The 16,928-nt window shown below is 41.4% G+C and overlaps 1 protein-coding gene across 1 annotated transcript; it reads right to left on the bottom strand.

Moving 5' to 3' along the window:
• Positions 1–7,492: 7,492 nt before the first annotated feature.
• On the bottom strand, positions 7,493–12,600 carry nr4a2a (nuclear receptor subfamily 4, group A, member 2a). Its single transcript, XM_084689712.1, has 8 exons — positions 12,437–12,600; positions 11,870–11,977; positions 10,738–11,609; positions 10,056–10,185; positions 9,688–9,851; positions 9,114–9,316; positions 8,777–8,955; positions 7,493–8,672 (listed from the first exon to the last, which is right to left on the bottom strand). The coding sequence occupies exons 3-8, from the start codon at positions 11,605–11,607 to the stop codon at positions 8,416–8,418; spliced, it is 1,803 nt and encodes a 600-aa protein (XP_084545838.1). The 5' UTR covers positions 11,608–11,609; positions 11,870–11,977; positions 12,437–12,600; the 3' UTR covers positions 7,493–8,415.
• Positions 12,601–16,928: the final 4,328 nt, after the last annotated feature.

Here is a 16,928-nt window from a genome sequence, read left to right as displayed (position 1 = left end):
AGCATGCATCATACCGATGTGTTTGCATAACAATCTCACTCTTCAAACATATCCTTATATACATTCACGCCTCATGCAAGCATTAGAAAGGCATGCGTGAAACTACTCTCTCTCTCTTTCTCTCTCACTCTCTCTCTCTCTCTCTCTCTCTCTCTCTCTGTGTCACACCCAGACACCCAGGCTTCCAGTCAGGTTCTACACAGCAGGTACAGGAGGGGAAACCACTCACGCATGCAACATCTATGGATATATTTCATATTTCATTTCAGGCATGTCTGCCTCCAGCAACAGCACACTGTCAGATACAGCCATCCAGAGGTAGCAACAGCACACTGTCAGATACAGCCATCCAGAGGTAGCAACAGCACACTGTCAGATACAGCCATCCAGAGGTAGCAACAGCACACTGTCAGATACAGCCATCCAGAGGTAGCAACAGCACACTGTCAGATACAGCTAGTGTGCTTGTAAGCTTTGTTTGATGAATCGGACCATGACTCCTGTGGGATAGATTACATTAAACCGTGCTCTTTTACTTTATAATCCTGACTTGATTTGATTTGTACACGAACTCAGCTGCTTGGAAACTCAACAGCAAATATACAGTATTTATATGACCTGTGGTGAGGTGTGGATCTGAGCAGCAGCTTACTGCAGGTATTATTGTTTTCTTCACCCTGGCTGGTTCTACTGTCTGTGGACGCCACCCAGGGCCTTCGGGCTTTGTGCTGCTCATTATAATTGGTTTTCTGCTTGAACTTTCAAAAACTGTCATGTCAAAACAGGCCAAAATGTTTCCTCTGTTTTCTTTGATGTGGCCATGGGGCCTTGCATTCAGATGTGCCACTTGACCAAGATGCTGCTATATCTCAGGGGCACGCTTCAGCCTCTGTCTGAAGACAGCGGCCGGCCCGTCTGACAACTGATCACTGTCACACACACTCAGTTCAGACGTGCACACTAATACCATGGCTGCTGTTTATAGAACAACCTCAACCCTCCTCATCACCAGGATTGAGAGGTTAGGGTTGGGGTTGGAGGTCTACGACCTTAGGAACAGGGTTTGGAAGAGGTGAAGTCAACAGACTTCTTGTTCTTTGTTTCCTAAAGTCTCTCTCCGGTGGGCAGGGATGACACACACCAGTTACACATCTCTGTAACACCCACACACACAAACACGCACACACACACACACAAACACAAACACATATCCATACAAAGACACACACACACATGCTCACAAACAAACACCGCCACAAACACACGACTGCCTCAAAAACCTCAACACATTAAATCAACACATTACACATGCATGACTGTTTCGGATGTGGTTCACACAGAACGAAGAGGATGAGAAAAACATTGTATCACAGGTTCAGGGCAAATTCTGGTTGGTGGCGAGCCAATGCTTCAGAGCACTTTGACATTTCACATAATGACATCATGGGAAGGGATGGTCTGCAGCCATGCATACATCTAATCATCACAACATGAAGCGCAAGTTGGTGGTTCTGGTTTTTTTTTCACTAAAAAGGAGGTCATGAACGTACTAATCTGTCTTCTATTCACAAGACTTGTTTTGTCTCAGTCACATCAAACACTCCCAAACAAACCTGTACACATCAGATCATTGTATCTCATATCGATTTACGTAAGTAGTCAAATGGATTGGATTACAAATCCGACACCTATTGCACTACGCACAAGCCACCTTTATCTCATATCTCATTTGCACTATGTTGCCCACTCATGCTGCTCATTCATATTCATATTCTTATTCTTATTTTTATTTTATATTTTTATTTATATTTATATTTATATGTTATATTTGACGCGGCCCCCTCGCCTGCTGCCTGGAAGCACAGGTTTCTCTCTGGATCATCTGTCCCTGCTTACTGTGCGCTCTGTACCCATCATGCATTGGTTTTGCTTTTTTCTCCTTGAGTAACCAGTGAGTGCCGGCTTCATTAAAACTAATTGAATCGGAAATGTGTCTGCCATAGGAAACATTAACTCTTTCCATAAAGGAGATTTCCTATTTTATTTTGTCAATAAGGTCAAAGGACACAGTTCATGTGTTCAGTTTGGGTGTGTGTTTCTCCTAGGATTGTCTCCACACAGCGTGATTCACTGGCACATGGTAATTCAGTTTACAGAAATAATCATAATTGTCATCATTATATGTTCAATTTACATGAAGAACCAACTGTCCAGTATAATTCTTCAATCTCATCTCAGCCATCTTCGAAAAATATAAAATCTGTTTTTGGACGACAACACTCCAGTCAATCTCATGACATTAATGATTCCCTGTGGCCGATGGAGTCAGGCTTGAAGCGTTGCCTTAATGGATGTTGCCGTGCTGACCACACATGAAACAATTATTTGACAACGTCTATCAGAAATCAATGTGCAATAACAGCAACAGTCAACACAGCTGCTTAATATCAAGTACATATTTATGAGTGATCTGACTAGTACATTGAGTCAATCTTCTTTTAAAGGAACTTTGCAAATGATTAGTGTGCTTGTCCCTGTCCTGTCCATCAGGACTGATCTGGACAGACTGCTGGGATCTCATCATTCCCGGCTTGTTGCCTCCCTTCATCCGACATACATGACTGGTGAATTGATTGTCTGTTCAGTGCCTGGAAGGATCAATCTGAGCTGTGGCAGACAGACAGGATCCAGCTGGGGTGTGGCAGACAGACAGGCTGTCAGGGAGACAAGCAGACAGACAGGCTGTCAGGGAGACAAGCAGGCAGACAGGCTGTCAGGGAGACAAGCAGGCAGAAAGGCTGAAAGGCAGAGAGACAGAGACCTGGCAGTTTGATTTTGATTCTCTTCTTGAAAGTCAGTCTTTTAATTTAATAGAATGTACAGTGAACTGAAATCAGTCAAGTCATGAGTTGAACTTAGTATGTCATGAACCATGTTCTGAGCAGAGCAAGGCAAACACTTGGATCTGACAGGACTGCAGCTAAGAACTCAGGGAAGCCCAGAGAAAGCCCAAAAAAAGATATTCCTGCGGCTGGAAAATGACCAAATTGATGACACACTTAAATATATTAAGATTCGAGTGAAATGTCTTTGAGGACCATTGTCTGATGGAGGAGCTCAATACAACTGTTTACAAGAAAGGCTGTACATAAACATGACATAAACACAAGTTGTACAAACAGTCCGACTCAGACAGTAAGTGATTGTTTAAAGAATCAGATTGCTGTGATCTTACTACTCTGCACTCATATTTATTTGAGATAAGTTTGCCCACTAGTTCTAATTGTATTCTTGTTTACCTCGCACCATTCACTATTCCCACAGAAAGTATTTAACAAATTTCCTAATCATTGTATCTCTAAGGAATAAACCCCTTGTTAAAAGGCAATATATTATAGTAGTAGTAGTAGTATTAGTAGTAGTAGTAGTAGTAGTAGTAGTAGTCATCTTTATTGTCATTCGCTTTCACTTAACATTTTTAAAAAGAACAAAATGTTGTTTCAATAGACTCAGGATAGTGTAGTGATGTGCTAACATAAATACGTGGGTATATATACTCTATCTATAAAGCCTATGTCTAAAATATATATTACGTATATTACAGCCAGTTTTTATATATATTAAGCTATGTATAAAAATGCTATTAAAATATTTGTATAAAAATACTAACCCATTACAAAGTTCAGAGAAGTAGTCCTGTAAGGGTATGTGAGGGGGGATGGGGGAATTGTTATTTTAAGTTCGGCAGTCGTATGGCTTGTGGAATAAAGCTATAGCAGAACCTGGCTGTTCTGCATTGAAAGCTGCGGAACCTCTTTCCAGAGTTCAGCAGTGACAACAGCTCATGGTGCGGGTGGGAGATGTCCTTATTGATGTTGTGAGCCCTGGTCAGACAGCGCTCCTTTGCCGTATCCTGTATGGGAGGAAGTGAGGACCCGGTGATTTTCTCCACTGTCCTCACCACCCTCTGCAGGGACTTCCAGTCAGAGGCACAGCAAGCTCCATACCAAATAGAGATGCAGTTGGTTAGTATGCTCTCAATAGTGCCTCTGTAGAAGATGGTTAGAATTGGAGGGGAGGAGTTCTCTCTTCATCCGTCGTATTATATGACCTAATTAAAGGTGATGTTTATTGTTTGTTGTTCATAGTCATGTTTTTACAGTGTTATAGTGACATGGTAATGTGGCCAACACGTGTTATGTTATCCTGGTTTCTTATAGAACTTAACTCCTAACATGACTATAGTGTGAACCTAACTCCTAACACGACTATAGTGTGAACCTAACTCCTAACACGACTATAGATTTAACCTAACTCCTAACACGACTATAGTGTGAACCTAACTCCTAACACGACTATAGTGTGAACCTAATTCCTAACTGGACATGTCTCTGTTTTCACACTTTACAGGTTCCTCAGGGGTCAGGGGGCAGAATTAATCATCATTTTTGCATCACTTCAGATCCTTTTCAGTTCAGAATGTACAGTTGGCAACCACAGGCCCATAAGCCCAATGGAACATCTGCCAAGCAGAACAACAGCTGCCAGCTGGTGTCTTGTAAGGTTGGACCAGGACAACCTGGGGAATAGAGATTCGGTTTGATAACGTCACATTCTGGAGTAAGTCTGTCAAGGACCATTCCATACCTGAAACAACACAAGTCTTTAAAAGCTTTTGACAGCAATTTAGTTTTAGAACATAAAATTACACACAATCAGTCATGAAGCTATGACGATATATATATATATATATATATTGGTTTTACTTTGTGTTACTAAATTAAATTGTTATCATCAGGCCCACGTTATCACATTACATGGCATTGCAACAATACTGGTTCTGCAGTCTCGCTGCCTCAGACAAACCCAAAGAAAGATCGCTCAGAGTTGAGAGAACACTCTAGAAACGGGAAACGTTCAAGTATAGCAGTTGACTTGCATGCCTTGCAGGCCTGAATGAGTTAATGGTGGCCCCTATGAACTAGCACTCTCGCTGGATGTGATGTACCCTTATAATTTGGAGGCTTTCTCACTACCTGTGCGAGCACTTAGCAGCGGACCTGGGGGCACAATTCCGCCTCTTTTCGAGGTGGTTAGGGAGCTATTTTTGTTCTTCTTATCTCTTAGACTACTAGCTTTGTCTTAATTCCTCTCTGACCAGGCAGGAGCCTGTATGTACTTATCTGGACCGGCACTTCCTGCTGCCGTATTTCTTTGTGCCGACACATGAAGTCATGTTGGATTATTAAGTCTACAAAGACTTTCTGCGAGGACGTAAAAACCACCATTGATGTCAAGAATGGGGAAATTAAACTGTGAGATCTAAATGACATTTGACTTAAAGTACCCTAATATGTATAATCATGCACAACGACTGTCAGAAGTGTTTGCTACATACATGTGTCATTTTTATTGTGTGGCGAAATTCAAACCAAACTATCGTTCGAGTCAACATTAAATGAACTTGTGTCATGGCATTGCAAAGCACCCTTTTAACAGATCTGTTAAATGTCAGCAAACCGGTTCTGAATTTAATACCAATTTGTCTTACAATTAGTACATTTGCATTGACGAAATAATTTTTTTGACAATTTATTGCCTCCTGCCTGGAACCTTCAGTTGAAGCTGTTACTGCCAGTTTAATGATATGATAAATATCGGATCATTGTGGAGGTCCCAGACATAGCCTCGGAGGCTGACGTCACTTTTCTTTTGGGAGACATTGAAGTGAATGAGATTTGACATTGCTACAGAATTCCTACGAAACTAACGCGGCGGTGTTCTAAACAGCATCAATAATGAAAAGTTGGTATAATAAACGATTAGGCTACAGCAGATATATCTCACTAGAAAACACCCTCCAGTAGCCTAATTCAAAGTTATAATGGCCTACATGTCAAACCGAGGATACAATACAGGAAAAATAGCCGTCACAGTTGTGTAGGCCCTGTATGTCTGTTGACAGAGATATGCTGGATCTGGAATACCGCGGCACGAAAGTTGCATTCCCAGGTGGGTACACACTACAGTTAGGATGTTGTCGAGACAGAAACAAGTCTTGAAAAAAAGGGAACTTAAGCTATTTGAAACAGCCAGTGAAATTACACCCTTGTAAATCAAATATTTTTTATGAAGTGTTTATTTGTCCTTGATTGTCAAAATAAAACATCGATTTTAACCGTTTTTTCTTTTCCCTCAAACTTGCCATGCAGAACCACCGGCACAATGGTATTTAGTCAGCGTGCCCTGCGTGGCCCATTGACTCCGTGTGAAGGTTAGACTAAAGCCCTGCAACTGGACTCAAGGAACTGGGAATAGTTCTGATATTCTTCACAATATTAGTTACGATGAGTTATGATACAAAAGCATCAGTCATTATTCATCTTTGTTTTAACTATCACTATAAAAGATCACATTAACCGAATTTCGTATATTTAATCTATCATATTTTCATCTGGTACACATACCAAAAAGCCTATATATCTCAGTAGTAGCCTATGCCTGCACGTCTGTCAATTGTAAAAGTCATTTCGATTCAATGATAATCAAATACATGTGTTGCCTAATTTGATCACTACGACAGTATAACAGTTTGAATAAAATGCTTTTGCTGCTATTAAAAAGCAGGATGAAGCAAAGACAACATAGGTTGTCTGGACAGGCTTTAGGTATGGAGAACGAATATTATTTAGCGTGATCACCATGTTATGTAGAAATAGGTGGCCCTACCAACTGACAAATAACTGAATGTTTCCAGTCCGTCTAGTCCGTCTCCTTATTCTCAATACAGACGTGAGTCAGTATCCTTAAGTATGCCTACTTCTTAAACGCAGCGTTGTACCCAGTTGTCTCTTTTCCATCTACAATATTGAATATTATAGCCTACTATTTAGACAGAAGGATTCATAATTTGTAAATAACCAACGCCATTAGACGGTGGATTTAGAAGTTGATTATAGGCTTTACCATAGCCTTTACTTGTAAATTAAGCAACTGATTTGTTTGATTAAGCACGTAAAATTTGATCAACATGGTCGGTTCCAAAAATCAAAATCAAAGATCAAGTACAACCACACTCTGAAACTTTTCACGCTTTAAATACATTGAAATAACTAACGCGCCCGTTCTTAGAACAAACGTGGCCTAAAAGATACAGGCTTTGGATATTTTTCCAACCATATTTTGAATGTAATTTGTTTCGTTTGGTCTAGCCATAGTTATTGAATAAAGTCGGATAAGAGAAATTGTTTTGCAAGGGAATTTGATTTTTAAAGTTTTATTTGTAAACATTAAATATCTCTTTCTCTCTAAGCTTTTGGAATTCGGCACCAAATGCATTGCAATAGTCTAATATTATTACACCATGATACACCGTGATAAAGATGTACCATACACTCATCAACCTTTTATATATGATGCGTTTTTCATTTTTAGATGTGTTTAAATTATAACTATCTAGACGTCTATAAGACATAAAACATAGACAACGTGCTCAGTAGGAATTCAGATGGATTGAAATCATTTAAATTGCACCATGCTTAATTTAGCTTTTGGCAACATAGAAATAATAAATATAGAGAAACGTTTATATTCAACAGCAACAATACTTACAACACATACAAACAAGGAATGTGTGACAGGTTTACAAACACCATGGGTCCCTCATTGTCTATACAGATGGAGATACTGTCTACATATTGTCTATACAGATGGAGATACGTGTCTACATATCCATCGTACATAAAAGGTGTGCCAGTACTACGAATCCTTATCAAATCTAGCAGACTACATAGTGTCCGGAATATCATGTGTAATATAGACAACATCACCTCGATAGCAAGTGCCTATAAAAAAAACTACAACATGCGTTGTCTTTTCGGATTATTTTCAAACCGCGGGATCCTGGCAAAAACACATAGGCACGAGTCATTAAAACAAAGAAAATTAAATGTTGTCATCGTAACAAACTTTGTACAAGTGTTATAAACTGACGCATTGGACGCATCACATAATCTATCATATATGTGTATATATAAATGGAATATATTACATCTGAATACGCATTATCATTGGAGCAGATAATGGAGCTGCTTAGTAAACAAGAAGGAATATAAGTAGCAAGACAGTTTTAACTTGGTCGAGAAGTCCATTGGGAGAAGTTTCCCGGAGTGGGCCGTTCGTTTCCCTACTCACAATAATTTATCACATGAAAGAAAATTAACCAGGGAGCTCAAATTCCTCTCTTTCTTCTTTGCATCTATTTTATAGATCCTCACAATGTATCTGGCATCGTTGTTCTATAAGCCTATACGGAGCTTATATATATTCTGAGATGAAATCTTAAAAATCTGTCAGGCTGACTCAAACCGAGTCTGTGGAAGTTCGTTGAGGTCTCATTAATGGCCAAGTGTCAATTTAAAACGGTAGTGTGTCAAGAAAAAGTTTGTCAATTATTGCTGGCGGAGGGACTAAGTCTTCGAGTTTTAAGTAGAAGATGCGCTGCAGACCTTGTGTACATAGCGTGCGGAGTTCGGGCAACTTGCCCAAAAGTTTTGACAAGTAGTTCGGCCGATTCAAGCCTCCGCCATTGAATGTCACTTGGTCTTTTAGGCAGTTCACTATCTTGTTTTGAAGATCCTCAACTCTCTTGGGTTCCTTCAGCCCATGTCGCTCTGCAATATTAATATAGCACAAATTACTTAAAACTCTTTAAATAATGTTGGAGAGCCTATTCAATTCTGACGCAACTTTGATTAACTAAAGGTTATTTACGCACCTGTTACCATAGCCAGTGCGGCGATGCAGGAGAATGCTGATATGTCTATATTCATGCTCTGCAGGTTGGAGGAAAACTCCACAATCGAGTCTATCCACTCTCCAAATCCGCGCACGCACTGAAGCCTGTGCAAGACCACTCCGCTGCAGAAGATCAGTTTGCCTTCCACTGAGTTGGACCTGCAATTAATAACATGGTGTCATTAATTACTTTGAGCAATAAATGGGGATTTAAGAGGCTCCTAATTATTGGGTAGACAATAAAATCCAAAGCAGTGGAGCTTGAAGGGGGTAGATTGTCATTATAGTCGAGGTTACTTCATAATTACGCGGTTTACCTGTATGCGAGACGCAGAACGAAGAGTTCCAAGAAGGCGGATTCGAAGAGAAGGTCCTGATCCTGCTTCGGTAGATCAGGAAACCCGGGAATCTTTTCGGCCCAACCCCGGATAATCTCCATGGAGCCGGTCAGGAGATCATAGAACTGCTGGATGTGCTGTGTGTCGTCTCCAGTCATTTGGTAGTCAGGGTTAGCCTGAAACTGGAATTTAATTTAAACAGGACTTAATGAGGTCCTTTAAAATATATAACCCGTGAAATTGCAAAGCCTATTTCTAGGAGGGGGGAGTGCTTTTATACTATTAAATTCATGTCTTCTTTTTATTGAGTTCTCTATTCCAAAGCAATTTTCTTAGTAAAATATGCCACTTTAAAAAGCCTGACAAAGTTAGCTGTGCACGATGTCTCGCACAAAACTTTGTCCATAAATTGTAAGTTGACTGGACACCTAAATCAGAGAGGCCATTCTCTGTGTTGTTAGTGAGTTGTCTGATGACGGTATAAGTCAACAGAAATGTTTCGGTGTTTCCTTCTACACAATATATGACAGAAGTTGAATCTTTTTATACTCACTCTTGAATAGTCCAAGGCAGACATGGAGGGGTTGGAGTCTACATGGGCTCTCACGAGCGCGCTGATGAGGCTGACGGGAGGTGACGGCGGGGCGGGGTCCTGAGGACTCTTGGGTTTGGATGGCAGGCGGCCTCTTCGGCCCTTCAGACTTGCAGTTCGAACAACTTTCAAGAAAAAGAAAATACAAAATAAAGGCCATGAAATAAGCAAATCGTACTGCGCAAAAGCAAAAGAAAATCTAAATGTCAGCTTTGAAAAGAGTGAAAGATGAACATTGACTGGGGGAGTCAAATTGCTCTTTTGCGCGCAGCTGATGCCAGCCTGCCTGCATGGAACAGACAAATACCAACAAAGTAGCCTTCCCTTACCTTCTTTCACCATTCCGACGACAAGGCACTTTTGGAAGCGGCAGTATTGACACCGGTTTCTTCTGCGTTTATCCACAGGACAGTTTTTGTTCGCTAAGCACACGTATTTAGCATTTTTCTGAACGGTGCGCTGCAAATAAAAATTCATATTTTCAGAATAGGTAACAGAGTTTCCACAAATCCAGGTTGCGCTTTAAAACACGGTTGATATTGTATAACTGCTCAGTACACGCTTCTAGAGTTTATATATGCAAAGTACCGTTTGGGTAAATACAGTTCCGTGGCCATTAATATTTTACCGTGCCTCCAACCCCGGTTTTTAATAAAAATATTGTTTTTTAAACTAAGGTCTGAAATAAAGTGACCATACACATTTGCCACTGTGACTTCTTTCAAGTGCTCATGTACAAGATAGCCTATTACAGTTATCTTTATCATATTGCACAATCACCACCATAACAAATGGACACACTATGACACATATAGTTTACATAAATTTTTATAATGCCTATATGTAACTACAAATGTTATAATGTTAAAATTACAACACCCAGGCCTATTTGTATCCTTCACAAATGCTGACAAAAACGGGCCTCCGCTTTTTTCCACCTGAGACAATTATGAAAAAAATGCTAACGAAATGTGTAATAACAACACAAACTGGTATTTAACGAAAGCTCACCTTAAAAAATCCTTTACACCCCTCGCAGGTTCGCACTCCATAATGCTGGCAAGCAGCATTGTCCCCACACACTGCGCACAGACCCTCGTTTGACGGAGATCCTCTGGACGGGGGCGATGGAACTTGGCTGTCCATCAACTGGTGCCCGTGCCCCAGCTGCAGGGAGTGGGGAAACGCGAGGCCAGCTTGTTTCCTAATGGCACTAGGTACCGCGAAGCTCTGGCTATCCAAGCCACGGTGTCCACCGGGGTTGTCGTGGCTCATTGAAACGTGCAGTGGGCCATCGAATCGCATCTGGCAACTCGACACAGGGGTACCGGGAGGGGACTGTTTGAAGGAGAATAATGAAAGCCTTGACACCGGGTTTTTGCGCTGTTCTATCATGTGAGTCGTCGCCGCCACATAGTTCTGATGAAAGCTGTGAAGAGAGCCAGGATCCTCCCACATGTGATTGGGTTGGACCTGGAAGTTTGGCGTACTCGGGGCGTGAGGTGAGGAGGGCTTGAAGTACATGGGCCCGGAGTGGGTCATCATGTCTTCTGACTGCGGAGGCAGGTGAGTCTGCTGATGATAGCTGTGCATCTGGACGTCCTCGACCTTGATGGAGGACTGCTCTCCAGAGTGGGGCATTTGATACAGACAGGGCGGTTTAACGTCGTAACCTGTGTTATAGTTGTCCATGAACGTGCTGAAACTAGGGAGAGACGTTGTGGCAGTGATCTCAGTGTTGGTCAGGTCCATACTAAACTTAACAAACTCAGGTGTTAAGAAGTCGCAGCTGTACTCTCCGGCGGCGTGGTAGCTGTAGCTCTGGGAAGCAGGACTGGCTCCTTGAGGTGATGACCCATACTGAGCCTGGACGCAGGGCATGGCTGGAAACGAAAGTGGCACCATTTTTTAATTTCCACAAACTTTCTTAATTAAGTTTCACATTATTGATTCATCAACAGTACAATACAAATTAATTATGGGTCTGCATTGTACAATTGAACATTATTAACAATTACGCGTGTTTCAATATGTTAAAGTAACAGTTAAATTCATTTACTCTGTCTTTAATCGGAACTGTCTGGATAGATGCTGGGCTAAATGTGATATGTCTTGTGTGAAAATAGAATCTAGAAGTTCGTACCTTACGTCTTTACTGTTTTTCGGTGACACTTGAAATGGGTAGCTAAAGCTGATAGATGTTGTATGGGATTCCGGTTTCAAGAAAGCGTCTCTTTTCAGGAATCTTCCCCTAATGAAATAGATAACTTTGATTTATGTTCCTGGGAAATGCTATTCCATCAGAGAATGAATCCAAGAAATCGTCAAGAATCTGTCATTTACGCACACCTAGGCTTGACATCCAGTCAAATATAAACATGCACGTCCCACATTTAATCTGTGAGAGAAGCTACAATCCGAAGATTTAAAAAAAAACATTTTAAACGAACAAAGTTGATCAGTTACAGCTGCTGGAAGTTTGTTCTTTGCGGAACAGACCACCGCGCGCGTCAGTACAAGCAAGTATTTCGCAACTTCTCCCATAAATGCCGAGATTGTGAATCTGGTCAAATGTATCCATTCTAAGCACAGAAGTACCGAGCAGTGTAATGTTGTGTTTTTTGTTTAGTTTTTGGAATGGTCAACTCTAGCTTGCAGAGCACAAATCTGACTTCTGACACATCATATGTAAAAAACGAAATAAGCTCACCTTCTTTCACATCAGAAACGTGGTTGACAATCCATGCATTAAGCATGTGGACGGTTTTCATGAATTTCTGTTAAAGCTCCAAAGCTTGAAAGAGGACAGCCTACAATACCAAGTAATCGGTGTGACTCTCCAAGCACTGAGCGCTACACAAGCATCGACTACTCCGACAGCCCAATGTGCCTTTGTTTATGTGAGCTGTGGGCTCAGCGGCCCACGTGTTTCACAGCAGAACGTCATCTGCGTCGACAGTGACATGCACCAATCCGTTTCGGAACGTCGTCCACATCGAGATGCAGAAGGGTATGGTTCTCACCCAGCCCGTGTTCAACTATACTGCTCTCACTATGGAAAGCACATAATCAGCTATGCAGTACATGATATAACATAATTGTTTGTAAATCAATATGACAGAACCGTATAAAAGCGTGAAATTACACTTTTTGTATGTTTATTTTGTGTTACCTCTGACCTGATCCACTATATCCTTTGTTATTTGATGTATTCAGGTTTGTGACAGGTTGTTATGTTCTGCCTGCTAATCCTACAGATGAGACATATCCTTATGCGTTGGTCTGTTATGTGCATTTGATGTGATGTTTTTCTTTGGTCAATATGAGTGATTACTTAATGTTACTTAAACATTGTATCCGTGATTTGTTTGTTCAAAAGTGCACAACCACCAGTCAGCTATGGAGGATAGAGCTGTGATTGTTGGTGTACTTACACCTGTTCGGTTAGATAATGAAACAGTGGGTCAATATTATTCGCCGTTATCTTTCAACAGAACTCGCCTATTTCAATTGGACTCCAAATATAGACCTCATAATCGTGTGGGTGTGTGGGGCCTACCTATTCAAATGATTTCAGACATTTCTCCAAAGTAAGGCATGGACAGAGAAGAAGGAAGGCTCATTAACTGTGGGGTATAGTCAGTTGTCACGGGTGAGCCAATTTAGTCCTGAGAGAGGGAAGCGCGATAGTGGCGGCCAGAATGGAGAGTGACGCAGAAAACGCGGGCCTTGACGCAGTCAACAGTCAAGTCCAGAAATAGTCCAGGCTCTATTGTTCTTGTGCTTTTATAATACGAAACTAGATCACAAACTAGATATTTATAATAACACACTCTCTCTCTCTTTCTCTTTTTCTCTCTCCCCCACTCACACACACGCGCACATTCACATTTACGCGCGCGCGCGCCCACCCACCCACCCTCACGCACGCAAACACACACACCCGTCCAGAAGGGCCTAAACCGGAGTCCATATTCCAGGGCGGATTCGGTAAAACCAATAAAGACAAATAAAAAGTATGTGTATCTGCTTCAGTTTACTATGAACTAAGACCAATATCTATGTATTCAACAGAATTAATGAATCCATTAATTACATCGTAATAGTGAGTGAGGTGTGTCATGCAGCCAAGGGATCGCATGGGCAAAGGCAAATAAATAAAACTGTAAATAACAATGCATGATTGGGCTCACCTCTAGAGGACACTATTGTTCATCTCCCATAGATCCACATAGTCCCCTACATGTATAGCGTTGAGAAACGTATGACGGTTTGGTTTGAACTAGATTCAACACTTTTAAAGTGAAAATCATCTAGGCATACTTGACTTATAGATGAAAATATGTAGTGCATCGCTTTTGGATCTTGTAAACTATATTAAAATATGGTCTGAACTTCTGCTGCTCAGAAACAATAAAAACATTGAAAACAGATGACCAGAATATTATTTGGAAGATGATGTAACATGCACAGAGTATTTATATCTATATCAGTGATGGACAAGGATCTTTACCTATGGTCTGCAATGTTTGCCACCCACTGCACTGTAAACTCAGTTCATCATGCCAGACATCTTTCATAATCTTATTTTGTCATAAATGGTCATGTGTTTTCTATGGTCACTTTTTTTGTATGGTCACATGTTTTCTTAAAAACTCAGGTTTTCTTCAGTCCAAACTGAAAGTGACATTTTGATGTAATAAAGGTATATTAAGTATATTATTTTAACAAATTCACTTGTTAAAATGGATTCACTTACCAATGCCTGTGTTCTTCTGAACAACTTTATACAGAAAGGTAGTATAGTAAATTGACTGGTCGATTGATGCCCCTAATCTGCTGTTATCCATTAAACAATTAAAGTTTAGAATGAAAACACAATTAGCAGTTTAATTGCCCATTTTACTGTAGAATGATTAGGTGCCTCATTGAGATGCACAATTAATTGACAATCATTTGAAATTGGGGAGCTGGGCCTAATCTTATCAACGTTATTTCCTAAAGATGATATATTTAACATGTTCAGTGGAATGAAGACTGACATTGCCAATCGGTGTCTGTGTTTTTGTGTGTATGTGTGTCTTTGTGTGTGTGTGGTTGTGTGTAGGGGTGTGTATGTGCCCATGTGGAGAGGGGGTAGGGGACGTTTGACAGAGTGATCTGTAATCTATAATGAGTTCCTTGTAACTTGATTTCATCATCAGTGTAATAGTTATTCAATGTGGGAATAACAGTAAGAATAGGATTAGAGACTGTGTTTATTAGTCATTACATTTCACAGTGAAATATACATAATGTAACTTAGGCTATTATATTGAAACATCCCATGTTTGAGAACACTGTGGAGGCATCCCTTGAGCTCATTTGGAAGATAGTGCACGGAAGTCCTGACAAGGTCAGCATCTGCTTCAATCCATGGCTACAAATAGACACCCGAGCTATGACACTGCTTTAAATTCTAGAGGGCCGGCCTGAAGCATGTGCCGAGTAGGTTCACAGACAGAATCCCTCAGAGAACTTCCATAGACGGGGTGGAAAATGGATTGGACACAAGCCTCTAATCTCACCTCTGATTGGTCCTATTTAATGGCCAGCAGGTGGTTTAGACTTCCTGGTTCAGCTGTCAAGAGTTTGTTGTTATCAACCGGACGCCGTCCAGCTGTCAGAGGTTGTCAGTTGCTTTGGCCAGACAGGATCGGCATCGAAGAGTACGTTTGCAACGGAAACGCTGCCTGCTGTCATTAATTCCAGCTGGTAGCCCACTAGCAGGTAGCCAACTAGCAGGTAGCCCACTAGCAGGTTGCCAACTAGCAGGTAGCCCACTAGCAGGTAGCCAACTAGCAGGTAGCCAACTAGCAGGTAGCCCACTAGCAGGTAGCCCACTAGCAGGTAGCCCACCAGCAGGTAGCCAACTAGCAGGTAGCCCACTAGCAGGTAGCCCACTAGCAGGTAGCCCACTAGCAGGTAGCCAACTAGCAGGTAGCCCACTAGCAGGTAGCCCACTAGCAGGTAGCCCACCAGCAGGTAGCCAACTAGCAGGTAGCCCACTAGCAGGTAGCCCACTAGCAGGTAGCCAACTAGCAGGTAACCCACTAGCAGGTAGCCCACTAGCAGGTAGCCAACTAGGAGGTAGCCCACTAGCAGGTAGTCCATTAGCAGGTAGCCAACTAGCAGGTAGCCCACTAGCAGGTAGCCCACTAGCAGGTAGCCAACTAGGAGGTAGCCCACTAGCAGGTAGTCCATTAGCAGGTAGCCAACTAGCAGGTAGCCCACTAGCAGGTAGCCAACTAGCAGGTAACCCACTAGCAGGTAGCAACTCACACTGCAGTGCAGAATCAGAGAGAAAGAGAGCAGTTTCTTGCATAATTACCGCTGAAAATCTGTTGCATCCTTACACCAAGTAATCATAGATGAGAATTATACATTTTGGAGCAAAGATATCTAGACATGTTTGTTGATTGAATTGACTAACCTTGTGTCCAATGAACAAGTAGACATTGATGAGATGATAACTTTCTAAGCATTAAACAGTGTCACCCTAAAGGCATTTCTTTGCCACATGTTCCATTTCTGGATCCCCACTTTACAAGCTTAAACGTCTACTTAATATGCTTTAATACCTGCTCTTTGGAGCTAGGTAGCACTTTATCACTTTAATACATCTTTATATAACATATTGTTAACTAGCAGTGCCTTGTGGGCCAGCTTCCCATACGGTTGGAAGCCTGCTCCCAGGGTGACGAAGGTAGCTGTTCAAAATGAGCCCGTAAAACAGGGATGAAGGCCTCTACCAGTCACTGATGAATATTCATGAATCACAGTGTCATGACATGCACTGTAATTGGCAGCAACATTAGTAATGACACTGCTGGTATCAAATCCCTGCATATTCATGTGGTGGGGTAATATTTTCTAGTTTTTCCCCCCTCTCTCCTCAATGTATTCTGAAGCTGCAGGTGTCCTTGATGTTACAATCAATTGCCTGTTGGATTGTGCTCCTGCAAAATCAGGCAAACCAATATTTTCTTTGTCAATCTCTTTGATGAGTAATTTCATCATCACAGAGGTAAAGTTTAGGGCTGAACAGCCTATAAACTGTTCTATATCCGTCCCCTGTGTTCTGGTGATCAAGGACAGACCACACCTAGCACAGTCCGTTGACCAGACATATCAGTTATACTTGAGATGAATATTAATTATGA

Source organism: Hypomesus nipponensis, chromosome 23, assembly GCF_054491055.1.
Source record: "Hypomesus nipponensis isolate SF chromosome 23, ASM5449105v1, whole genome shotgun sequence".
NCBI lineage: Eukaryota > Metazoa > Chordata > Actinopteri > Osmeriformes > Osmeridae > Hypomesus > Hypomesus nipponensis.
Note: the sequence above shows the minus strand (reverse complement) of the source record. Positions and strands in the feature narration are given on the sequence as shown.

Excerpts from the sequence above, each read along its gene's own strand:
- nr4a2a (XM_084689712.1), bottom strand. The coding sequence starts at position 11,607 with ATGCCCTGCGTCCAGGCTCAGTATGGGTCATCACCTCAAGGAGCCAGT. Across the intron at positions 9,317-9,687 it reads CTGCCTTGGACTATTCAAGA|TTTCAGGCTAACCCTGACTA; the intron begins GTGAGTATAAAA and ends ATTAAATTCCAG. Across the intron at positions 8,956-9,113 it reads GTTCTGCGTCTCGCATACAG|GTCCAACTCAGTGGAAGGCA; the intron begins GTAAACCGCGTA and ends TATTAATTGCAG.